The sequence below is a fragment of the Cyprinodon variegatus genome, unplaced genomic scaffold (assembly GCF_000732505.1).
Source record: "Cyprinodon variegatus isolate N-32 unplaced genomic scaffold, C_variegatus-1.0 Scaffold16, whole genome shotgun sequence".
NCBI classification, from domain to species: Eukaryota; Metazoa; Chordata; class Actinopteri; order Cyprinodontiformes; family Cyprinodontidae; genus Cyprinodon; species Cyprinodon variegatus.
The window spans coordinates 649,010-675,362 of NW_015150469.1; the positions used below are offsets into that span (position 1 = coordinate 649,010).

The following is a 26,353-nucleotide window of genomic DNA, read 5'->3' on the forward strand; positions in this document are numbered from 1 at the left end:
TTTGAAAAATGTCAAGTGCCATACAAACAAAGTTTATGCATCTGAAATAACACCCTTAGCTAAGCATAACATGGAAGAGCCTACAATGCAGGTCAACCTAGAGACTTTTATTGTTAGATGCGACCATAACTGAGTTATGTTGACACAACAAGTAGTTTCTTCAAAGGTCAAACTTTCAATCCTAAGAACACTACAACTTTAGCATGGTGTATGTAGCATCTTGTGTTGAAATGTTTTGCTGCCAGATATTTTGGCGCATTTTACAAATGTGATAGTTTGGCAATGAAGGGCTACCTCAAAATCCTCAACATTTTTCTCATGTCAATAACTTTATGTTAAAACTTGGATGAATTGTGGTTCGAACTGGAAAGTATACTAAACACACTTAAAAACTGGACTTGGAGTGGATTAAGCAGCCTAACATTAGGCTTCTGGTCTATGATCTTAAGCCCAGTAAATATTTGTGAATTAAGCATCAAATCTGTTGAAGAGGTATTGCACAGGTTTTTGAGACTGCCCACTGTGGCTAAAACATAGAATTGCAGCACGCTCGCCGCAGCTTGCGCTCATACTTGATAACGCTTCCATTTTTTGCTAGGTTGGACCAATTTAACATGGGCAAACTTTACGTCACATCCGCAGAAGAGAGAGGGAACTTCCGACCTAAAGTGCACATAGGGAAAAAAATAGGTTACAGGCTTATAGATGCATAAGTGCTGAACCACTGAGGTGTCAATATGATCATTAAACTTGTTTTAGCCATAAAAGGTCAAATAATTGTGTTTATTTATACTTTTTTGTAATACGATTTATCTAATATCCAACCTCTTATGCAAGAGGTTTTTAATGGTTGCGTAAAGGACACGTTTTTTACGCTTGAATTTAGACACAATATGGAATATTTCTTTTCTATTCTGGCAATGTCTAATTTGCTACTACCAATTAAATGATTTAATTATAAGCCTTTCTTTATCATTTTAACCATAGAGGGTTTCAACTTTTGTACCCAGGTTTGTCATAACTTCACTCTGAAAATTCAAGTGAAATAAATTTTTCTATAGAATAAGTACATTTTGTGACAGTATATTTGATCAGTAAAGGAGAAAGATTTGTTTTGTTATTCAGCCTTATATTTTTCCATCCTGCATGTTAAAATGAGTGGACTTACCTACACCACCTTTAGGCAACCCAATCCCGTCCCTGTTGAAACATCACACTTAATGGGCTGTCATCCTGTTCCTCTCTTAGCGAGCTGCCAATTGACTGGCCAGCAGATTTGATCACAGGGGAATAGCCTCCGGCTGTGGGAGGCATCATCAATGCTTCGCCAGCCACATATCATTCAAGACAAAATATAACCCCGGTGTTCCTTTCTACAGATAAGAGGTGGGGAAAAAATCCAGTTTTTCATTTCAAACAGAAGTAAATTCCTCAATTTTCAATGCTTTAATGAGAATCTGAGAATTACCGCCTCTCTTCCTCATCCCAGTAGCTAAATATTAGCTGCCTGACCTCTGTGACTCTGACTTTTTTTTTCAGCTCTAGACTCCAACTTACAGACCTTAAACACGACTTAACGCAATTATATCCAATAAAAGCTGTAACATCAGTTCAGGTATAATCATTCCTCACATTGTTGAGGGTAAGGAAGCCTTCTATCTTGCCTTTAATACCTGGTTGCTTCGATTTGTGGTAATCGACAGGTCAATGCCAGGTCCCCTGTCATATCCACCAGTGTAATCACAGTAATTTACTGCTGCATAAAGGGTTGGGATTTTTCAATGCATTGTCGGGGAAATTGGCAGCAGTCACATACAGAGCATTATAGCAGGGATCTCTTGCAACCAGGTGGCAATTACAAGCCGTCACAGTCTAAAGCCCAGCAGATGCACTTTATCATGGTTTGTCAACTTGTATGCATCTATCGCATTCAAGCAGGGAGAAGAAATACCAGTAATTTTGGTGTGGACCACACTGCTTGCAGCAAGCAGATAAATCATATTTGGATCCTTACCAGTGCGCTACTGGCTAGATGACTTTTCTTCCTCCTTTTTTTAAATGCTCATGGAATCTTCTGGTACCTTATGGAGTGAAATTTGTTCAAAGATTGTTGCAAGAAAAGGTTTTGTGAATAAAACAGTATATTTTTAGAAATAAAAACTTAAAAGTCTTAATTGAAAAACTGTTACTGTTTATTGATTTTACTTTTTTTTTAAGTTAGATTTTTTTTTTTTTTTTCAAATGTTACTTTTCCAGTTTGAGTTTTAAGAATTGCTTATTTTTTTTGTATTTCAAAATGCTCTTTACAGATCACCTTCTCTTCTTGGGGCAGCTTTTTCTGTGGAGTGAGGAAGGAAGATGCATTTTTTATAGGTCTGCATGAATTTAGAAATATTTCCTTTGGTCAAGAGTGAAGGTTTGAATTGGGCTTGAAGTTAAGTAAATATGATCCGCAAAAACATAATTTCAAAAGAATGCTATTCATAAAACTCAGAGAAATTTGAAAAAAAAATGTAAATATAAATATTCAGTAAATAAGAAAAAAATTGAAGTTTCTCAAAGTTTCATTCGTGTTTTACATTTTTTCAAATTTCCATTAAAATATGTGTTCTTTGCTTGCAGCAATAATAAAACAAAATTCACTACATAATGCCTCCTTTAGCTCAAGCATTTTGTTTTACATACAACGACAATCTTGGTGGTCTGAAAAATTGTGTCCTACTGAATAAGTTTTCTGTCTAACGTGTTTTTTTTTTTTTGAAGATATATAAAATGTTTCTGTAGACTTTCCAGGGTTATTGATTTAATTCTTTAAGCTGAGCCCTGAGCATCAGGCTCTTATTCTGCCCAGATCAGAAACAGGAGATCCTTCCTGCCAACAGATTTTACCATCTACAAAACCCCTTTAAAGAGTTACAACAGCTTTTAATTTCCCTTTGGGAACAAAAAAAACTGTTGTAGAACTGAACCGACTTTAATTATTATCACTTTAGTGAAGGACACACACTTTTTTAAAAGAAACACAATTTATTTCACATCACATTTTTAATTGGCTATTGAATGCCTTGTTGCATCTTCTAATGTCCACTCTGGTAAAAATGTACAGCAGCGAAAATCTAACTTTTTAAAACCAGTAATAGGTTTTTGACAGTACGTGATGACTGTTGTTCTTAATTGTACAGAGTTTATTTTTTTCAACTAGAATAACCAACCAACCAAACTGTATATTATATGTATTTAATGTAATGTCAATAGTTGAACACCAGTGAACTTAATAAGGATTTGTTTTGTGATGCATTTCTAATTTAAATGTAACCCGTGTAGATAATGATGTTTCAGTTAAGAGGTGATGCTACTAACCCCTAGGGGGAATTTTTCTGTACAAATCAGTTTAATTAGGAGGCTACAAAGTGGTTCTACTGTAAATACATTTTTGTCAGCTTATGAGTGGCTCTGGCTTCCTTTTAATTTTACTTTTAAAAGTTCTCTATAGAGTATGGCTCTCATCCATATTGTTTTTTTTTGTTTGTTTGTTTGTTTTTTCAGAGGTAGCTTGGTGCAGTTAATAACTGAAAAAATTAGAAATGAGTAAAATATTTCTTAAATTAGGTGTATTTACCCTGAATTTAAGTAAGTAAATAAGATGATCCGCTAATGGAATGAGTATTTTTACTCTTAAAATAAGATAATTAGATAATATAAACTTAAAATAAGAAAATGCAATAGTCTTTTCTTATTGTAACTGTAAATTGTCTTGTTCCATTGGCAAAGTGTTTCACTTACCTCCGTAACTCAAGACAAAATGCACTCATTTAAATAAAAAATGACTTATTTAGATTAACATTTTTTTCAATGTGTAAACCTATAAGTAGACCATCGACTGTTCTGTTGCCACACAAAATTGGGTCATAAACACACAAAGATAATCATTTTTTAGCATTTTAATCAAATCAGAAGCCCTATGTCCTCATCTTGATGTATTAAAAAAATAGATTATTATCCTTCTAGATCACACCTGTACTCCTGCCTAGCTTCAAGCTCAACGCCATATCCTGGCCTCCTATTTCTACCCTGTTATGATTTTCAGTAATGTTAAGACATTAAAGCCTTTTTACAAAATGAGTCAGCGGCTCATTATTGCTATTCACCTCATCTACTTTGTGTGAATATTATAAAGCCTTTCATCTAAGCTTCTTGCTCATTAACAATTGCTGTATTTTTTTTTTTCTCTAAGTCCTGTTCTCTGGTGATTCACGATGCTGCTAATGAGGCAGAGGTAGAGATATTTGTCTGGCATTTAGAGCAAAATATGTGAATCATAAAAAAAACAGCGTACAAAGTTTTCTTGCGTGTTGTGTGGCAGAAATAGTCGGGGGTCATTGCACTCTTGTGTGTCTTTTTTTTCATGCCCAATCAAGCCCAGCAGCGGGCTGTAGCTCCATTTGTGATTGACTGGGAAGGGCAGCAGAGGTGGGGAGGAGGAAGGGAGGAAATGAGAGGAGAAGAGATCGTTTTGGCTGCGATCAGGCGTTACCTGGCTGTGACAGCTCTCGTCTCTCTCAACAGCTGAGGCTTGTCACAGCTGCTGATGTCCTGCTGTGTTGCACCGCACATGAATAATCAACTGCATGCATGCCGGCTCCATCTCACACACACAAACACGCGTGCACAGATGCCCCCTGTTGGCTCCGTTCTGCTTACTCACTGTGACCAGGAGGTTGGAGGCAGTTTACAAGCAAAACCAGAGGCAGACTGCTCTATAGCCCAAGATGTCAGAGTTCTCCCTCAAGTTTTTCTTACACTCTCATGAAATATGGAGCTCTCTGATTTTTTTGCTTATTTTAATGAAGAGGCTGGAATTATTACATTTTATGATCCTACTTCATGTAATTTCAGAACGGAGTCGGTTGCTGAGAAGATGCTCACAAACTGGTTCGCCTTCCTGCTTCACAAATTCCTGAAGGTTAGTGCTACTACAAATCTGTACTGCTTATATATGCACATATAAATGGATCTTTGTTTTATTGAACCCCTAAGATTAACCATTTGATTATGCAGTTAGTGTTTTCAGTCTGATGAGGTTTTGTTTTTCTGTTTTTTGCCTTGGTGCTCTGTCATGTGTGAACCTGTGGGTTTGTCTGTCTGTTTGTGCTTGTTTGTGCTCACAGGAGTGTGCAGGGGAGCCGCTGTTCATGCTGTACTGCGCCATCAAGCAGCAGATGGAAAAGGGGCCCATTGACGCCATCACCGGAGAGGCCCGCTACTCCCTGAGCGAGGACAAGCTCATCCGCCAGCAGATCGAGTACAAAACCTTGGTACGTCACACACCAGCAGACATGGCAGAAGTTTGCCAAAAGGCTCACAGACACGATCAAACATGGAGCTACCGAGCTGACAGATACTTATAGTTGATTTTGTCTTAAATTAGGGACAACAGAAACGGCATCAGGGCTTAAATTTATTTCACATTTTTCATTTCTAAGATAAACCATGACTGTAAATCAAAGTGAAAGTTTTTCACATTTGTCACTTTAAAGACATAAACTCTAAAAAATGTATATCATAGAACAACATAGTTGCGAATCTGATCGAAACGTTGTTGTTTTATTTTTATTTTTTTTAAATAAACATTAGAAAAAATTGCTAAACTTGGGCAGATATTTGCTGAAATGTTTTTAGGAAAAAAAGATCCTGAAAACCAAAGAACAGAGCAGAAGTATCAGGAACGAGCTTAAGGAAACTAGGTAGAAACAAAGTTAGGTATTAAAACGTCCCCAAAACTCAATAATAACTCAATAAGAGTTAAAAAAAATAAATAAATAAAAATGGAAGGAGTGTGCCCTTGCTAAAAACATACAAAAGTCATATTTCAACAGCTTACAATCGGAGAGATGCACCAATTAATCCATGCACCACACAATCAGTCAGTCTGGCAAGGTTCAATACTCTCCTGTCTAACAGAGACGTTAACCAATCACAGTGAGGGAAGCGGTCTCCTAACGCAGCAGTGCTGTTCTGTAATTATACAGTAGCAGCCACTCAAAATGGCCATTCCCAGTCAAACGCCAGCCGAATGGCAGCCCACTTCCCTGCAACTCCCAGCAAAGTCCCCTCCAACTACCAGCCACTGGAGTGACCCCTCCTTCTCCTGAGCGTTTAAATGGTTTTTACTCTGGCTCCACCCTTTCACTGAATCACAAGTTCTAACCAGGTGCTTCTCTTTAGATCTTAATGTCCACAAATCATGACAGAAAGAATATTTTAGTACAAAGATTGATGTTTCAAAAGGAATTGTAGGGGACCAGCCAAGGAACAGCCAAGAGCCCATCAAGGAAAGTGGGGACATTTTGAATGGCTACTACTTTAACAGTCAAGATAGCAGCTACTTAGCTGCAATGTTGTAGTGATGTCTTTTATTGAACCGAAACAGCTGATGACTATGTTGATATTTCAAAAACTGTCCTCTGTGAAAGCTTTAAAAAAAAAAAACAAAAAAAAAACAATATAGGTATTTTTGTTAAATCCATACATGTATCTGATTAGTTCTAAATTGTTTCCGCTGACTCTGTTAGTCTTTTGAAATATGCCTCTATCCACTACTTTTCAGACTGATATGTCATGTTTCAGGCTACTGCAGCAAGCCACGGATGAGGGGAGGGAATCTGTCCCGCCGGCAACTGTTTGATACTTGTGGTGCACAAATCTGACTTTTAATTTTTAATAAACTGGAGAGAAGAAAGCAATTTCAGAAAGAAACAAAAAACTAATTAAAGACGTAAAGAAGTAAGGAAGTGGCCTTGGGTGACGAGGCCAAATTAGAGGTTTCTGTGGCTTTTGTGCAGTACATGCAAAATGCATTGTACATGTGGTCAGATACTGCACATAAACCCGAAGCCTATATTTCCATAGTTAAACATGGTGGTGGCCCCAGAAGGCTGGTCAGTGTTTCTGAAACAATGGATCTAGCTAAATACTAAAAAGATTGTCTATTGTAGACTTGATAATACAAATGGTTGAAAATAATATCTGTGCAGATTTTTTGCTTTCTGAACTTGGATTGTCCACCTCAGGTTTGGATAATGAAAAACAATCTTCTCTTTCCATAGATGGAAGTTTACTGCCCATAAAGATGGAAATGTAGATTAAATAATCTCAAAAGCCTCCAATAAAACATTATATCATAAATATTTCACATATTGTTCAATATGACATTTAGAGCATTATGAAAGGGCCAAAAAATAGTAATTTGGTGCATTACATTAGATTATAAGATGCTCTAAATATGACAGATCAAAATGTTCAATTTTAACATGTGTGAAAACATCCAAAGGGCTTAAATACTTTTGTAGAGCAATTCACCTGTATTTCACTTCTACTACCATGGTGGGGGGGTAGCGATTACTCCAACAGGACGTCCTGTTGGTCCAACATCAAGGTAGGTGTTTATAGACAAACCTCTCCTCACTTAATAAAATGAGCGGACACAAAAAAGGAAGCCTCTCACACAACCAGCATGGGACATGACAATGCTCTGATTGCTCTGACGGGGAATTTGGCTCATTACGTGCTAATACCCCAGCAGTGCTGGAAATTGGTGTCCCGCCGAAGGTGTGAAATTAGATTTTGGGATGCCAGTAAGAGCGGAAATGGTTTCTCAAAGCTCCTGCTATGCCCCTAGGCTACTATAATGAGGGAAAAGCCTCAAGCTGGACCTGCGTCCACTCAGAAACAAGGGGCCGCCATCTTTTATTATTATTTTTTTTTTTTAACCAATGCTTCTCTCTCTCTCTCTCTCTCTCTCTCTCTCTCTCTTCTTCGCTTTGTTTTCTCTCATTCTATAATCCAGATCCTAAACTGTGTAAACCCAGACAACGAAAACAGTCCAGAGATCCCTGTGAAGGTGCTGAACTGCGACACGATCACTCAAGTGAAGGAGAAGATACTTGATGCTGTTTACAAGAACATGCCCTACTCTCAGCGGCCGCGGGCCGTCGACATGGACCTAGGTACAGACACAAACACACAGATGCAACTAACAGGTTTAGAGTCCTTTGCACCTCAAGAGTTAGGTATTAGTATGAGAACACCTATCAGTACATCAGCGTGATAAAGCTGTGATTCAGCAGCCCAGCCAGTCTTGATGTGCTGCTTTAAAGAAAATGATGGACGATGTGTGGAGCATCCCTCAGACTGGCTGGCTTCCCACGCCTGGCGGTGCCAACAACCAGCCTCAATAGATTTAAATAGAGAACTGGTCTCATCTGTTAATGCATTTTTTTATATCCGTGACGTGGCCATCCAGGTAAGAGCTGACCGTCTGGCTCATCTACGTGGAAATGAATTCCACTCCCACACAGTCTACCACTGCCATCCTCTGTTCTGCTAGCCTCCAATCAGTCTGTTCATTGCCACAATTTCTTTGAAGTTCACACAAGCATAGAGAACAATAATTCCCCCCAACCATGCTTATTTCAAATATGTCCCTACAACACTGCTGTCTGATAATTGCTTAAAAGTGATTGCATCTGGGTGAGGCTGTCTGCAGTGTACCGTTTTCTTTATAACTCAGATTGGAGCGTAGATTAGGCTTTGAGGAAATGTTGTGCCAGACAGAGGCATCATGTGGTCATCTGGCAGAGACACAAAGCAATACAAATCCAACCAGCATGGGGAAAATCAGTGATCATTCCCAGTATGTGGCCCACATTGATTATCTACCTCCCTGTGACCACTATTATCATTCTATTGCTACTCAGTCACGCCCTCCACCAATGTTACTTGATGTTTTTATTTGTTCTTTATCTTTTTTGTTTTTTTATAAAGAAACTACTTTTTTCTGAGCTTCCTTCTCAATCCGATCTTTTTCTCCTCCCCTCAGTGATGCGTCTGCTTCTGTATATGTGACACATGTAATAATCAAAGCATGCAGGCTGCCTAAATACATCTTTTAAATGTTCTTGTGAAATATTAAATTAACATTCTTATTGATCCCTGTCTGATGCAAAACACGAATTCTGCAGATATTTCCTAATTTGTGTGCCTCCACATAGATTTGTCTCCTACTGTGTTTTTAACATATTGCATCTTCTGTGGCTCTGCTCAGCCTGCCCCTAAACTTTGAGACATCTGGTGAATCTGATGATATTTGCAAAATATGTTTGAAAACGTTTATGGTAAAACAGCTACTGGCCTTTAGGTAGACATGTTTTTAGTAATCCAAAAAATAAAAATTTTTCAGGTATAGTATTTAAGAAGAAAAGTTGGGAACCTTAATCATATATCGGAAATCGCTTATATTCTGTATTACACTTAATCATACTAAGAAAGTAAATATGCAATTTTTTTTCGATTTGCTTAATTTTTAACTAAATCTTCAAAGGAAGATAAGGAGTTCAAAGAAAACATGTTGAATTCCAGCTTTAAATATAACCAAGTTTACTTCAATTCAGTTCAGTTCCAAAATAATTCATCGATCCTACAGCGAAATAATAACTTTTTGTAACATTTTAGGAAGGGTTTTGTAGTGATCTGTCTGGCACTGTATCTGAGGAAATCTTTGAATTTACACACTTTTAAGAGGATGCTCACAGTCATCCATAATGTCCTTCATTTTATGAACAATTCTTCTTGGTGAAATCTTTAGTGGATCTAGTGGAGTTACTAAACTAGAGCAAACTTAACTTAGCTTGTTCAGTCACTTCCTGTGATGCTGTTACCCAGCAGATGATGGCAGACAAGATCATATTCTGTACAACAGATTTATAGAAAATATGCAGCATCTTGCTTGAAAACTAAAGGACCTAAGCCTCTTTACTTCTCAAAGTCTGTCCTGTCCCTTCTTTATAAATGCCTTAACAGTTGCATCTCCAGTTGAATTTGTTGTCAGACTGAACACCAAGATGTTTATTAGTTTAGCATTAATATTATGCCACAATTTTGTTTAATAGTTCCAGTCTATAGCATATTTCTTTCCTGGCACGGACTCTATTTGCTCATAAAAATAAATGTATTGCTATTTTTTTCTTGTCCAGTGTGTGTATGGAGACTGTCCTCTTAATGCATCTTGAAGGAGTCTAATCTCATCCTGTCCTTGAGGAGTTGGCCAGGCAAACCTCAGTCTAGTCATCATTGTTCAAAGTTCTCCAGGAGCGTAACACGTCTAGCTACTAAACAAATGTCCTCCAAGTCATGTTGCTGATAAAAGCAAAATTCAGAAGGATGGTTGCACCACTGCATCTTTTCATGGAACCGACAGCTTGCAATGCAAAGGTTGTCCTTTCCCGGAAACAGCTGGAGCCACCTCAAGAAAAAAAGCAGATCCCTCCACCAAGGGAGGGAAGGTGTTGTACAAGTCAGCTAATGAAGAACTCAAAGAGAGTAAAACAGGGGAGCTGAAAGTGTCAATTTTACAGGAAGTAACTTTACATTAAAGGTACAACAACAGGAGAAAAACACTTTGACATTTTAATTTTATTTTCAAATTTCAAATCTGCGACACCCCAAGTTAATAATATCTAACGTATATTTGTCTTTGACTGTATGATGTTCTTCTTTTTCCAAAACTGAACCCCATAGAAATAACTTTGTTTTGCTTTTGTCATCAGAGTGGCGTCAGGGTCGAATGGCTCGAGTTGTGCTGCAGGATGAAGACATCACCACTAAAATTGAAAACGACTGGAAAAGACTTAACACACTCTTGCACTACCAGGTAAGCACTTAGATCACTTCTGTCTGTTGTATTTTTCACCCAATTTACTGTCAAACGTCTTCTTCTTTTTTTTTTTTTTTGTAAAGAAATGTCCAACTTCTCCTTTTGGGTTTTATTATGGAAATTGTTCCACCCACACAAGCAAACTTTGATATTTCCAGCTCTTGACTTTAATGCAGCCCAATTTTCAATCTCTCATTTGCATGCTTATAGCTGGTGCACTCTAAGTGACTCACAGAATAGAGGACAATTACTGTACAGGTGGCAGAAGAGGTGAATTCTCAGCATCACAGCTGACATTTCACCCTCCTCCCTGGAAAGATAAGGCGACAGGAGCAAGGCATCTCTTTACTTCTCTCTCCTTCTCACTCCATCCCTGGCTGTTCATTCCTTCACCGGTAGCAATTTGTCCTCCTTTAGGGGCACAAGTTCATTTTCCACCCTCTGTTTAATAGACAGAAAAATAGTGAGCTAAAGAGGAGGAAAATAAAAAAAAGATCACCAGAGGTCTGCATTTTTCAGGTACATTCATGGCGGATGAGAGATGAAAAGCTCAAATTTAAGATGGTGCAGGTTAGGGGAAGTTATTAAAGAAGAGTAAAGGGAGATAAGGACAGAAAAACGGGAAAGAGATGGGAAGTTGGCCATCTCCACAGGTCATGAATCTTTTACAGCGTCCCATCAGCCGTTCGTCATTAGTGGCCAAAGGGTGCCATCTGTCTAAAAGACTGCGTGAGCTTTGATTCAAGGCTACCTGCTGAAGGAGCAGAGGCTGTGGCAGTGACACAGCTTTGGTTCGAATCAGAGATCAATACTGCACAGCCAGGAGACGCCAGTAAAAAGGAATGAGATGGCAAAGCTGAAACCCTCACAACAGGGAGCTCATGTGAACTGCGGCCCCACAGGAACAGTGGGAGTTACTTAGCAGATGTGGGAGTCATTAGAAGACGGGACACATCATAGTGTCCTTCACACAGGACTTGACACCATGCAGGTTCTTTATTCTCCTTTGTCTTTCCTCCTCTTTCTCCTTCCTGTTTGCTTTTGGCCACATTTACAGTTTACTTGGTTCACTTTTCACCAAATAGATTCAACATTACATCACTTATTCTCCCTGAAATAGCCACGCCCCTCCATCCTGGGGCAGATACTTATCTATTTTGTATATACCTAACTAAAATGGCAGAAAAGGCAAACAAATCAAGTTGCTACCGGACATTATAGATCTTAAATATTTTATAAACCCTTAAGGTACTTAAACCAGCTACAACAGGAAGTGGAAGTGGAGTAAGATTGAATATCTGGATAGATGTATTAGATGTAAAAACCTCAATTTTTGTGTTGGTATTATTATGATGTTTTTTGGTATTATAAACTACATCCTACATTTATTGAACGTTTGATTTTTAACTGTGAAAGTTACTCAAACTTTTTTGTTTTTAGTTAGTAGCATATTCTTTGAATTAACCACCTGATAATTCAATAAGGACTTTCTAAGATGGAGCTTGGCCTTCCTTGGTCTTTCTTTCTTTGCTCATTGTTCCTCTTCAGCAAGCAACCAGATTTTGCTGATTTAAAAGTCTTTGCATCGCTTCAAAAATTTTCTTAATCATTTTTCTATCGAGACACCAAATTAAACATCTAATTTTTTTACATTGTGTTCAATGATTTCTGGACATGTATATCTAGTGAAACATGTCTTACTACATATTTTGTTCTTTAATTGTTCTAAAAAAGTTAAAAAAAACAATACACTGGACTTTGTTTCCAAGTTTGAAGACATTACGCTTCCCATCCAGGCAACTTTTTCAATTCAAAATAGTGGACCAAAAACAAAGCCTTGTTCTGGCTTAGAAAACATGCAAATTGAACTAGACTCCAGATCTGTCCCTTAGGTATTGGCTGCCATTTGGGTTCTTTGTTAGCCTGCAACACCTGATACTGGTCTGTGCCTCCGAAATGGGGGTCGTTAGGGGGAATTGCTGGCCTGGCTGAAAAGGCAAGGTCCTCTTTTTCCCTGTAAGTTACAATAATGGAGGTAAGGAAATAAACTGTATTGCTGCAATGTAGGTTTTTGAAAGCTGAAGCCTGAGTTCAGCCCCTCTGTTTAAGGTTGTTTTTTTCTTTCTAACATAAATGGCTTCCTTCACACCCCTTTCAAACCACGTGTCTTCTTTGTCCAACATGTGAACATTCTGGTCCTCAAAAGAATGTCCTTTTTGTCCATAAGGTGTAGATGTGAACCTGAGTCTTGTCCAGAGGAGGTAGCTCTTCTGTGTTCGGCCATGTGTTTGTGGAGAGGTTGTTTGGTTTCTCCAATATAAAGATCAGAGCATTGGTCACTGCATTGAACTGTATACACCACTCTGCTCATATTTGGTCTAGGAGTTTTGTCTTTAGGATGCACCAGTCTCTGTGCTTTAATTGCTTTTAGCACCCCAAAAATTGCATTGACTCACATTCGAATGGCAGCATCAGTTTTCTCATAAATGGAAGCTTGAGCACATGGGCTCTCTACCTGGATGTGTTCTATCTTTTTAGTCGTGATGTTTTTTCCTTTTTTTTTTGCTTTGTCTTTCTTTGTTGTCTTTATTCTAGCCCCTTTTCTTCTTTTAGCACCTCATCTGGGTCTCTGCGGTGTTTCCTTTTTGATGAAACAGCTGTTTGTGCTTCCAACACATAATGGGCTTATCTGACGTTGTTTTTCTGCAATTCTTTGCCTTTCAGTCTGTCTGTCTTTGTTAACCAAGGGAGACACTACAACACAAGAATGTGGCCACTTCACTTATTCCCCTGCTAAATAGCAGATCATAGCACTGGTATTGATCATGAATCTAAAGGTCCATAACACCCACGATAAAGCCCCACAGTGCATCTCTACAGAGAAAATAGAGGCAGGCTGCAAAGAAACATAGTGGCAGGAAGACAAGATGAGAAGGACAGTTGGTGCTGGAACAGATCAGAGTTGGAAGGAGAGATGTTTTTATGTCATTACTGTTTGAATGAGTTGGCAATAGCCCCCTTGTGCGAGCTTGTTTGCGCCACACACATTGGTACAGAACTGGCAGCTGTGACAACACATGTGGCTGCATATAAAAGAAAAACAAGGGAGATCATCTCATTAAAGCCAAGTGTGAGCGAGAAAGCTGGAGGAATACAATGGAAGAAGAGGTAAAAAGGGAAATGGTGAAATATGCAACGGTAGTCTGAGCATCACATTGAGTATTGGCTAATTCTGTCTCATCTGAAACGTACTAGACAGCAGCATTAAAATTCATAGAACTCACAGAAATCCAAGAAATGCCATTGGCTGTTTACATTGTTACATTGGAAATAATGCATTACACTGCCTGGATATAGAAATGCACACCTTTCTACTATGCTAAAAGAAAAAAACTTTAATGAACAAACTAAAAACGAGTTCTCACTCTTTATTCATCACCTTAGTATGCATAGTCAGAGGACTAAACTCCTCATCTATAACAGCTTTCTAACTGTCTGCCTGCATAAAGATAGATACTTATTGAAGTGTGTTTAAATGTGAACACACTGCTTGTTCAGACAACAGCTCAAACATTTATAACTACACTTCTATAAACAGTAGAACTGAGATGAATAGAATTGTAGGATTTAATTCTTATTTTTTGTTGTTTGTTTATGTGGTGATACTTTTTTCTTGTTCTGCAAACACGTAAAGCAATACAAACCATTCAAAGTACAAGAATTGTCTTTAAAGCTTCAATCCATTTGAAAATATTTATGCAGTGGGAGAAAAAACATTGCTATCCATTAGCATCCGGCTCACCATTTAATGACAAGATTAAATCAGGTTCTCAACGAGCCTTGTGTTTAAAATTAAGCTTGTTTTTCAGGTTTATAATAATTCTTCTATTAATTCTTCAGTTATTGACCAGTTTCTATATACTTATAGTGATTAAGAACCAAACAAATTTTTCACTCTTAAATGCTGTTCTCCTTTCTTTCTCACTTTGAAGAGTTGCTGAAATAAATGAACATCTGTGTCACTTCATAATAAAACCACAACTAAAATCAAATGTTCTGCATTAGGCTACTATGCAAGTTGAAGTAATACTCTTAAGAGCTTAAAATATATTTTTTTTAATGTTCTAGTGAAATGTATTTGAAGGAAATTTCAATAGATAGTCTTGAAGCAGTTTATTAGTGCATTTCAAAATGTACATTACAACATTTAAAAATTATTCTAAAAAAATTCAATGCATGACATGTTCGATTTGCTTTTATTTAAAAACACTTATTGATATAGTTGCTTCAGTACACTAGTACAGCATGTCTTGTGTTGATGTCATAGATCCAATCAAACCACTAATGTAGTATTTGAAGCTCAAGGCTTCCCAGCTGTAGTATTCAGAAAGCAAACGTTCCCTATTATAGAACCTGGCTGTTTGAAATAACTGTGCCTGGTGACATTAATTTTAGATATGCTTTTTTGAATGTGTTGGGTATATTAAAAAGTGACAGAAAAGGCTTGGAGCCTCGCTCTAAAAGGCTAAAATTAAGAGTTCAGCAGAGAAACATGTCAGACTGAGACGTTGGAGCTGTCTGTAACACAGCTACGCTGCTTCATCGTCTCCCCCAGGAGTTGGTCTGTACTTTATATTTAAGAGAACACTTCTGTCAATTTGTGAAATTGTAGACCTTTAAAATACATTTTTACATCCAAAAATTTAGCCTTCTTCATTAGTTGGGTTTAAAGTTATACTGAAAAAGAGTTAAGGGGGAACAATGGAGCATAAGTGCTCGCTTTGACAAGCAAAGAGAGCACTGAATGAACAAAATTTGGAGGAAAAATCCACTGAAGTCCCCCAGAAAGGCCACTATGGAATAACTAAAGAACTGACTAATTCAGAGACAAAAAATTATAATAAAATAAATGACTATAAACCCAAATGGATAATGGATATGTAGCCCAGGTATACTGATGACACATCCAGGACGGATGCCACAAAGGTATAGTCTACAACTCACTGTGGGACAGGAACCTAAAGTAAAACCAAAGACCACAAGAAACCATAAGGAAGATCCAAACTATTATATAATATATAAAACATCAAGATCCAACCTCATAGTAGAGGCTTACATCTGTGTAACTTTGTATTAATCAGCGCTAGAATATTTGTTGTTTAACTGGTGGTTTGAGTATTTTCTTATTGCTGCTGAGTAAATTTAGACGTTTTTGACTCTTTTAGCTTTGTTATGCAGTTTCAACATTAATATATTTCTGTTTTTCTCAGTCTATTGCTGTTCCTGTCTTGGAAATGTTTTTACCTGGCTTTTGGTGACATACTTGGTTAATTTCGTGCTGTTGCTGCATTCTTAGGCTGACATATTCAAAACTTAATCTTAAACTCCAGCATAAAATAAATCATATTTTTGATTCCTTTAAAGCATTTCTTTAGCTGGATTCATTTTTTTCGGATTTTTACAGAAACTTTCTAGTTTATTTCCAGAATACTGGCCAGTGTTGAATCCTATGATAGGCATCATGATCTAAGAGAAAACAGGAGGGAGGAAGATGACCACACTCAGCTGTCTGGCCGACTCACCGCTGTCTAATGGAAGGTCTTATCACAGGCGGAGCCTACTGCCCTTATCACACCTGCCCACTATCAGCCCCACACTGGATTATCCCTGAAGGGTGAATCATCTGCACATCTTCAATCATTTAGTCCTATCACATGGAGCCATCTCTGCTCTGGCTTCTCTTTCAGCCATAAAAAGCATAAAGAAAGAGAGAGAGGGAGAGAGATGGGCGCAGATGTAAAAGGAAAAGAGGTACTGAGAAGCTATTTCATGCTCCCTGAGAAAATGTATCACAGGAATAGAAGTGAAAACTTCACGGATATGTGCCCTGATGGCGTGTTAGAGCTCGTCTGTGCACTGTCAGCCAATCAGGCCACGCTATGGGATAGAGAGACTGTAGAAATCAAGTTAAGGTGAGCAGAATCTGATAGGAAACAGAACGGATGATTAAGTTGAAAAGCCAACAAACCCTGAACAGTGCAATGTGTTTGATTGAGGGGACAATGGATGAGATCATTTAATAGCAGGAGGGTCTACCGATTCGTTACGAAAATGCACCGATTCAAAGTTAGGTCTTGCCTCATGGTTTTTTGTAAATTATGTGAACATTTTTATGCAGCTAGATTAAAAGATATCAGTTGATTGTTTATTTGTTAACTTAAGGCTTAGGATAAAACAGAACAGATTTAAATAAACATATATTATGGAAGATTCCCTTCTTTTTTTTTTTTTTTTGTATTGTATCTTTGTGTTGGGCCTTTAGGAGTCTGGCATTTATTTGCCTTTTGTTTATTTCTCTATTGGAGGCTCATCAGGTTGTCTTTGCTGGGTCTGAAGCAGAATTCCCTCCTCGGGTTGAGCTGGAAAATGCCAGCCAACAGGCTCTTTTGTTGTTTTGGTTCTCACTGAAAAATTGCGAGCTCTGTTTGCTACGCTTTACATGTCTCAAGCAGAGATGTTTTGGTTTGCAAACAGCGGTAGCATTCATTAATTACACTGAAAAATTATTTGATATCAAAATCATCTCTTCAGGTGATTTTTAAAGGCATGGTTGTGCTGCAGGGTGTTCCTTAACCCCCAGCTTTTCAGTGAACACACCCGGCTAAAAGTCTTGATAAATATCAATCCCATGAGGTAGGAGAATCATACCGAGTGTCTGAAATCAGCCTGAGCTGTTTTATTGTTATTAATATACTTGCAGTAACAATTTATTGTAAGCGGGATAAGTACACGACATGAGGCATTCAGCATCCTTTTCTGTTTCCTCATCCCCTCCCTCGTTTTGCATCATTTAGCAGTTCCAAAGCTTACCTCATCCTTCTAACATTTCTGAAAGGATTAACAATGAAAGTCATGTTGGGTAAGGCCATCATGCAGCTGCAGCACTGCTACAAAAAAGCGATGGATGGGGTCGTGATGCAGCACAACAGGGAGCAGCAATAAGTAATAAGGTTTTTTTTTAGAAGACTTTTAATAAATTTGTTATTTCTTATTTTATTCAATTAAAGCATAACATTTCTTTGATAAATAGGAGATATATTTTTTGGGGGGCGGCGGTGGTGTGTGGAATTAAGAGCGCCACCCCTGTAGAAGCTTTGGTCCAAGATGCAACCTGGTGACCTTTGCCTCATGTCTTCCTCCTTCCTCTTCACCCATTTCCTGTCTACCTACTTTCAAAATAACAAAAAAAGGCCATTAGTGCCTAAATATGTTCTAGAAATCTAACATTTTTCATGTTGTGTGTTTCCTCACCCAGGTCTCAGACCGTAGCGTGGTGGCTCTGGTTCCCAAGCAAACCTCATCTTACAACATTCCTTCCTCAGCGAGCATAACCCGTACCTCCATCAGCAGATATGGTGAGTCAGCAAACCGCATTTGTTCCACAGCAACGGTGGCTTTAACTCTTAAAGAATGTTTGCGTACTTCTAAAGTTTCAAACTGCTGAAAGTTATTGATGTGGAATAAATAAAAGAAAGCAATAAAAGTGGGGATGATAGCTGAAGTCAGCGTTTGCTTTTCTTTACTTTAGAGTAATAATGTCTGCCTTTCAAAGAGCTATTCCAGAACCTAGTGTGGATTTATTTGGTTGTTCAATACCCCTTTTGAACTTGCAACTATAGGTAGATTTCTCCCCAAAAACATATATTTTTAGGAACCTTTCACAGCCTACCCAGACTATCAGTTGGTGTGATTTCCATAGGTAATATCAAACGGTGAAGTTAACTAAATTATCAGGGCAAAGAAAGTCAAATTTCTTACTTTTAAAGCTTCAATCGTTCTGTAATCTACAGAGAGAAAAAAACATGTTTTTAAAAAAACTAATTCTACCCATGCAGCATTGATCCTTGTCTATGTTGTGATGGTTTTTAATTCTTCCAACTTTATTTCTTAAGTCAGTTCAAACTTTGTAAGGATGTGCGCTTGGGATGGATTTTGAATAAAATACAGCAATCCATTATATTTTGCAAAGTTTTGGTTTAAGGGAGAACATTTTTTTCTGTGTGGTGAAACTAGAAAGAGAAATTCAATCCAAACTCCATGGGTAGAAACAAAGTGAAACAAAATGTAGAAAAATTCAAAAACACATAATTTATTTATACGTACCAGGAATATGTAGTTTCCTTTAATATAGCAGATTGCGAGGTTTGTCTCTTCTTTAAAAGGCTTAGTCTGCTCCTAAAGCTCTCCTTCAAAAAATTACAAGTAACCATCTGCCATTCATGAGATACTTCTTTATGAATTTACCTAAAAAAGTTGAGATGATGAGATATTTTCAACTCTGTTTCTGGCACAAAGTGGAGTTAACTAAAAAAGGTCATTCAGCAGAACTGTATCTAGTCTTTTATGTCTTCCTTTTTCAGAGGTTAGTAGAGAATCCAAAAAATGTACTCAAGTAAGAGATGCACTACTTCAACATTTTTTTACTCTAGTACAAACAAGTAAATATTTGTAATATAAGAATTTACTTAAATATTAGTAACAAATACTTGGTAAAAATGCTAGTAATATTTGGATCATCAAGTCTTATTTAATGCATAAAGATAATGAAGTCAAACAAATCTTATGTATAATTCTGTTATTTTAAAGACAAAAATACATAGAAAAATACAAATAAGTTACATAATTACCAAATAATTCCCTGCAGAAGAAATCATTTTCGAAAACCAATGTTTGTGCAAATAACACTTGTAAAATAGTCCCTACTGTGATTAATGTATATATTTTAAGCAGAGTTGAAGAATGTCCAGTAACAATATCTGTTATAATGATATTTAGCTCTCTGAATAGTTCAACTTAATATCAGGGGACAAAGTTGCCAGGGATTTTACTCGAGTAGGAGTAGCAATACTTACAGTAAAATGAATACCTCCAAAGTAAGAGTAATGGTACACAAAAACTACTTCTAAAAGTGATTGTTTTTTCAAAATGTTATCTAATTACCTAATTAAATGAGTAAATAAAACTAGTTAATATCCCTCTCTGTCTTTTTTAAACAAAAAAACATGTGATCGTAACTTAATTGAATTAACTTAGTAAAACACATTTTATCAGAGTTATGTATAATGCTTTGTAGTAAAAGATGATGCTCTAAATAATAGTCTACAATGAAGTTCAACAGTCTTTCTTTATTTCATTTGATCTTGAATTCCCTAATCCTTCAACTCTGATGACACAGTCCATGGCTAACCGTCGGCTGCAGTTATTGCATTCGTTCAGATGTGTTATTTACTTTGGGCCGTCTGGTACCAAATCTTGGTCCATTGCCAGACTGACGCGGCACCACCACCATGCGACTCATGATTGTTAATTATTCTGTGTGAATGATGCTTCACACAAACAGAGCAAAGATAAGCGAGCAGGGCCAATTATGAGGACCGGGGGAGAGGAGCTGAAGTCTGCCTTCAAACTGTCTAACACAAAAAACAAGCTAAGAACACCCTTATTCCTCCAAGCAATTAAGCTTATTTACAGATAACAGAGAGGGTTGGTACCTGTGAACTCTGGGGAGAACAATACATTTACTTAGTATTTAGTGTAAAATAAATAGGCAAGGCATTTATTAACAGATCTCGTCTAAAGTGACCTTTAGAAAGACTGCTTTTTACTTATTTTCATTTAAATAGAACATTAAAGTTAAAACAGGAAGGATATGATAGTTATCCTGATCTTATTTTGTTGTTGTTGATGGCAAAGTTAATTAGGAACAAGACGGCAATTCCCTGAGCCTGACTTTCATTAAGGCTTAGAACAGAAGATGGATTCATTTTAATGTCATTTTCTGACTTTAGCAACTTAATGCATTATGTGCCACAAGAACCATTCAGTTAGCAAAAACAAAAAGGCCTTCAGAAATAGAGAAGACACACAAAATATGGGAATAGGAGGGAAGTGAAAATCAGCGACTGGATTAGGAACAGATTTATGATCACAATCCACCCAGTGAATGCATTCAAACTTCTCCATCCCCAGTGACCACTGCAGGGGTGCAGTGGGGTCTCATTTGAAAGGTATAAGGGGCTTAAATGGCAGCTAATGCTTTGTTGTTCCTCTCGGCCTTTGAAGGCAGGTGAGAGAGCTCCTCAAACGGGATCCTCAGATCGTGAATCTCTAGAGACGCCGCTGCCTGGAGTAGATGCCGACTAATTAGTGAAACTAAAACCGGCATCATTCGGAGTGAGAGTGCAAGGAGGAAGCACGAGTCGGATGTACGGGTGAAGGACGGTGCTTTACAAATCAGGGATCTTTTGATGCGTTGATGAGAGCGTGACAGAGATTTCTTTTAAACATGCTGTTTGGGGAAAAGCAGATTATGAGGCCTTTTAAGTGAAGCCAGGCACAACCCTTATGAGGGGAGGATTATATAAGTAGAAAGAATAAGTGATGAGGAGGATAAAAGATGATCATTATCTCATTGTTTATGACAGAGAAAAAGAAACCAAATGGTGAATAAACAGCATACGTAGGAAGCAGTATTCTTTTCGAAATGCATGCAAAATTAGTTTGTGTTACGATGAACGACAGAGAAGCTGCAGAAGTCCTGTTTCCACCCTGCATTTACAGAATCTTATCATGAATGTGAATTTGTAATGATTATTTGAACTGGTCGTTCTGGTATGATTAGGCAAAGGACATCTGGGGTTTCCTTAAAGAGAATTAGGCACCAAAGTTTGGATGTTGAAGGCATTGTATGTGGTAAACAACTTTGGTAAAGGTTTATTAGGATGCACCTAGAACACACATATTTTGCAGAGTATTGTTAAAGAAAAAGCCCAAGAGCATAATTCACCACCACCACGTTGTGTGTAAAAGGCTTATCTTAATTTTTATTCTAACAAACTTCTTAATATTGTGCTTAGATGTTAAATTCTTTATCTGGGATGAAATAACTTTTTCCCCTAAATGCCCTTTGATCTAGTTTGGAAAACAGGCTTCCTTCTTTGTTGGTGTCCAACAATATTACATGGATTGTGTACAATGCATGCGTCTCAGATACACGGCCTTCTTGCTGTTCAGAGTAATAGTCGCCCCCATGAGGGTTTGTTTGCTGTTAAATCCTTTCAGCATAGGTAAAGAGAAACTGCCAGCTTTAGTCAATTCTTCGCTACCATGAGGTTAATAGGCCTTGGCTGTGTTAAATTGATGTTCTCCAGATGATTTGGCTTCACATATTTAAAGGTTTAGTTTAATCTATGATTATTTCTTAAGCATATATATATTTTATTTTTACTTTTGTGGCTCAGCAAATATTTTAATTTAACTGTTTGCAACCAATTTGTGCGTTCATTTTGTTAAGCTGGGTTAATGGTTGCTCCAGGTTGTAAAAGGAAAATCTGTTCAAATAAACAAATAATAAGGCACCTATGGCCATGAATTTTCCTATAATCATCTGTACACTTTAGGACTGGAGGTTTTCTCAGTCAATTCATAATTCTATATCTGTCTTTTTTTCTCTGTTCTGGACAGACTCGTCATTCCGTTACACAGGTAGTCCAGACAGCCTCAGGTCACGCGCTCCCATGATCACACCAGATCTAGAAAGCGGTGTGAAGGTGTGGCATTTAGTGAAGAACCATGAACATGGAGACCAGAAGGAAGGAGATCGGGGCAGCAAGATGGTGTCTGAGATTTATCTAACCCGGTTACTAGCTACAAAGGTACATCGACACACTGCCACCTACACATGAAGAATTGTTGCAACACTTAGTCATCTTTTGCGAACATATTCATATTGACTCAACATTTTCAAAGATTTTCCAACTAGATTATAATGCATATCATTGTGATTATATATCACAGAAACTCTAGAGGTTATGGATAATTGGAAATGGAAAATGGGATTGGTTTTCAAATATTTTCAAAGATACATATCAGAATGATGTCCCATTAATCGGATATTCCTAAATAATAGTAACAGCAGCAAAACGTGATAAAGTTGCATTGCTGCAGCACTGTAGTCAGTGTGAGCCCAAAGCCATCTGTTCGGCATAAGTCTCAGAGGTTTATTAGAGAGCGTTAATGAACAAACTGCATCATGAGGAAAAAAGCAGACCTGCATGACAGACCAGAAAATATAAAAATATTGTTAAAATAAAGCATTCAGATATTCTGTTTGTAGTTTACCTGCAGCGCTTCAAGGGGCTCAGCAAACATGGAAGGTTTTATAATGAGATTAATAAAATAAATGCACTTTCTGGCTTAGATGCAGACCAACACAAAAAATTGGACAATGATAGATATGTAAGATGCATCATAGCCCTCTTTGTCAGAACATTTGATAGATGAAGGAAGCTAAAAAAAAAAAAAAGGACTGTCCTGGAAGAAATCCATGATGTACGGTTCTAACATGGTGTGCTTTATTTCCTTTTACAGGGCACTCTACAAAAATTTGTGGATGACTTGTTTGAGACATTATTCAGCACGGTTCATCGAGGGAGTACGCTTCCCCTGGCCATCAAATACATGTTTGACTTCCTGGATGAGCAGGCAGACAGACATGGGATTTACGACACAGACGTCCGTCACACGTGGAAAAGTAACTGGTAAGACTTGTAGAGAGAGAAAACTAAATGGCAGTACTGGATATACCGTATCCCTGTCTGTCCTTAACTGGTGTTTTTAATCTCCATCTTTTAGCCTTCCATTGCGTTTCTGGGTGAATGTGATCAAGAACCCTCAGTTTGTGTTTGACATCCATAAGAGCAGCATCACGGACGCCTGCCTATCTGTGGTAGCTCAGACCTTTATGGATTCCTGCTCCACATCAGAGCACCGGCTGGGCAAAGACTCCCCCTCTAATAAGCTGCTCTACGCTAAAGATATCCCTAATTATAAGAGCTGGGTAGAAAGGTAGGAGAAGCCACTATTTTCAACATCGACACTAAAACACTTTTTAGTCTCCTCTTTCACCAAAAACGGGATCTTTAGAAATTGGTTCCAAAAGCTCGTTTTTCCTTCAATGTCTCAGACAAAGTCTGTTAAAGCACTTAGTAAGTAAATGATAGCAGGCATCGGCTGTCAATGTAAGTGGTGTAATGGCTCAAAAATCCAACTATAAAGTAATAAAAACTCAGTCAAATGATCATATTGACTCTGTGAATGACTCAAAGTGTTTCTGTTGCCTATGTTTCCAGGTACTACGCTGATATCACCCGGATGCCGGCCATTAGTGACCAGGACATGAACGCTTATTTGGCCGAGCAGGCCAGACTCCACTCGTCGGAGTTTAACATGCTCAGCGCTCTCAATGAGATCTACTCTTATGTCAGCAAATACAGTGAGGAGGTAGGTCTGAATGCACTCACTGGAGGTGGCTGCAGTTTTTCTCACTTTTTTAGATACCATCTATTAGCACCTTCTGGTAAAGCTGCAATGTGTAACAGTAAGTATGAAATGAAATATTAATTAGAAGCTAATAACTTTTCTGAATAAGTGTGTTTATTTCAGAGGCACCTAGAGCATACGGTATACAATTGCTAAACTATAACCACACATATGTATGAAAAATACTTAATAATGTGACAAAACCAAACTTAACCTCTTACTAAAGGCAGCAACTTTGCTCCGCATTTCCTCAGCTGCTTATTCATGTTATATTTAACTACATTTCCCAGGTTTTACTCCTGTTGATGGATTAATAGGAATTCCGCTTCATGCATATTTACCTGTATGAGCAAATTTCCCTCTGACATTATACATAAAGCACCTTCCACATCTTTGGCACACTTTTTAAAGACAAATAAAAAGCTTTAAAGTTGTTCTTTTATTGCTGTAGAGTGATGTTAAATGAATAGAAATTTTAAACTTTAATTTGAAATTTTAAACTTTAATTTATTTAGTTTGTTTAAAAAAAAAAGTAAATAAATGCCACTAAAGAAAAGTATTTAGTTCAATCAATAATCTTTTTATTTCTTTGCAGTGTAACTTTGTGGCCAGACAGATACTTACTTCCCTTTAAAATGGGAAAGAAAATAAGATAACATGTCATTTAGGCAAAGCCGAGGTGTGCTGATCCATAGAAATTAGTAAATGGTTACAAAAAAATGTGATTCACCTAAACTTAACCAGATATGAAATGAAAGAGCTGTATAATTAAAAATGACAGTAGAAAAAATGTTTTGGGAAAAGTAGGTTTAAAACAAAGGGAACCTCTTGATAGAAAAAGAAAATCAACAATTATTTAAATAAATCTTTAAGTTAACTAAGCTAACTCAGAAAGTAATTCATATTGTGTCTACATATTAATTATTAAGAAGAAAAGAATCTGACCTTACTTCCTACTGGACTAATAAGCAGCTTAAAACTTATTTCTTTGTTTTATTGATGATGACAAATCTCTCATCTTCTTATGTGTTTTTGTCCAACTGCACATATGACCTACATAACGGTCTGCACAACTGATTACATAATGAGCTGCTTCTTCTGCAAATCAGCTGCTAATTACAAGCCAATTGTCAGAATAATATGAAACCAAAAAAAAAAATAAAAATGCTGCAAATTTGTCCTGCATTGTCAGGCTCTTGGTGTACCTGAGCAAAGGTTATTAAGGTCACTCAGCTCGGTTATCTCCCCCCCAAAAGCCCAAAGGTCTGGTAGGACCTATGCTTAACAACATACTGATCTTACCTCTGCAGAAAGTAAATGTCTACAAGCTGTCAGCATGCTGCGCTGTCCGCTCGCTGGAGCAGAGTTAGAGCTGTGATATACAGTGTGGATCTCATGGGCAGAATCACAGACAGCACACTCACCATTAGATCACAGGAAACATAAAAAAGAACAAGGAAGGGAAAGTGAAGGCATTTATGGAGACATTCTGGTTCTAATGTCAGCTCCTCCTGTGGGAAGCTTCAGTCTGACCTTTATGTTCAACTTCTTCTCCCTCTCTGGGTCTCTGATTGTCTCCCCCTCTCTTTCTTTCTTTTCCTGCTGTTCTTCTCTTCACTTTTTGCTCATTATCCAGTCAGCTACCGCTTTGCTCTTCATAAATCTTACGCTCTTGCTTTTGCTGCCTCTGCACTTGTCATTGTCTGATGCTCACATTTATGGAGGCATTTACAAATATGCTCATTTTTCACACTCACACAAACAGCGTACCACTACTCCCACTGCGTCTGGTGGGGAAAAACATCATCAAGTCCCATTAATTGGTTTGCTCAGCCCTTCACAAAAGCCAGAACATCAAGCTAACCAGGCCGGAGCAGCAGCAGCTTCTTAAATGGAGAGAGCTGCACCTACATATAGGACTGCAGATTAATAATGGATTATAATAGGCCCAACAATGAGGAAAAAAATGTTATGTCTGTCCATGAGTTGTTAAGAGCACTTAAACAGATGAGTGGAAGATGACGGGTGGCCATGCAGATACTTTGTTCTGCATCAGATCCGGAAGCAAATTAGCTGCTTTAAATTCTTTTAAAAAAAAAGGAAAGGATACAGATGCATTTCCTTTTTGTTTAGGTACCTTTATTTTAAATGTTCTCCACAAGATATTAAACATCACCTTAACAACATAATTTGTTTGCCTAAGAATATGAAATATAATTGGTCTGTTTTTTACTTTTTTTTTTTGACATACTTAGAAAATCT

At 37.6% G+C, this 26,353-nt stretch overlaps 1 protein-coding gene across 2 annotated transcripts in view; it reads left to right on the forward strand.

Moving 5' to 3' along the window:
* LOC107091891 (plexin-A2-like) overlaps nucleotides 1–26,353 on the forward strand; it is a 252,833-nt gene that overhangs the window by 223,984 nt on the left and 2,496 nt on the right. For both annotated transcript variants that reach the window (XM_015386090.1, XM_015386101.1), the window contains exons 23-31: nucleotides 4,897–4,963; nucleotides 5,169–5,315; nucleotides 7,847–8,006; nucleotides 10,605–10,708; nucleotides 18,027–18,126; nucleotides 22,235–22,425; nucleotides 23,141–23,310; nucleotides 23,405–23,617; nucleotides 23,902–24,052. In XM_015386090.1, coding sequence (XP_015241576.1) covers nucleotides 4,897–4,963; nucleotides 5,169–5,315; nucleotides 7,847–8,006; nucleotides 10,605–10,708; nucleotides 18,027–18,126; nucleotides 22,235–22,425; nucleotides 23,141–23,310; nucleotides 23,405–23,617; nucleotides 23,902–24,052 — 1,303 coding nt within the window. The remainder of the gene's footprint in view (nucleotides 1–4,896; nucleotides 4,964–5,168; nucleotides 5,316–7,846; nucleotides 8,007–10,604; nucleotides 10,709–18,026; nucleotides 18,127–22,234; nucleotides 22,426–23,140; nucleotides 23,311–23,404; nucleotides 23,618–23,901; nucleotides 24,053–26,353) is intronic.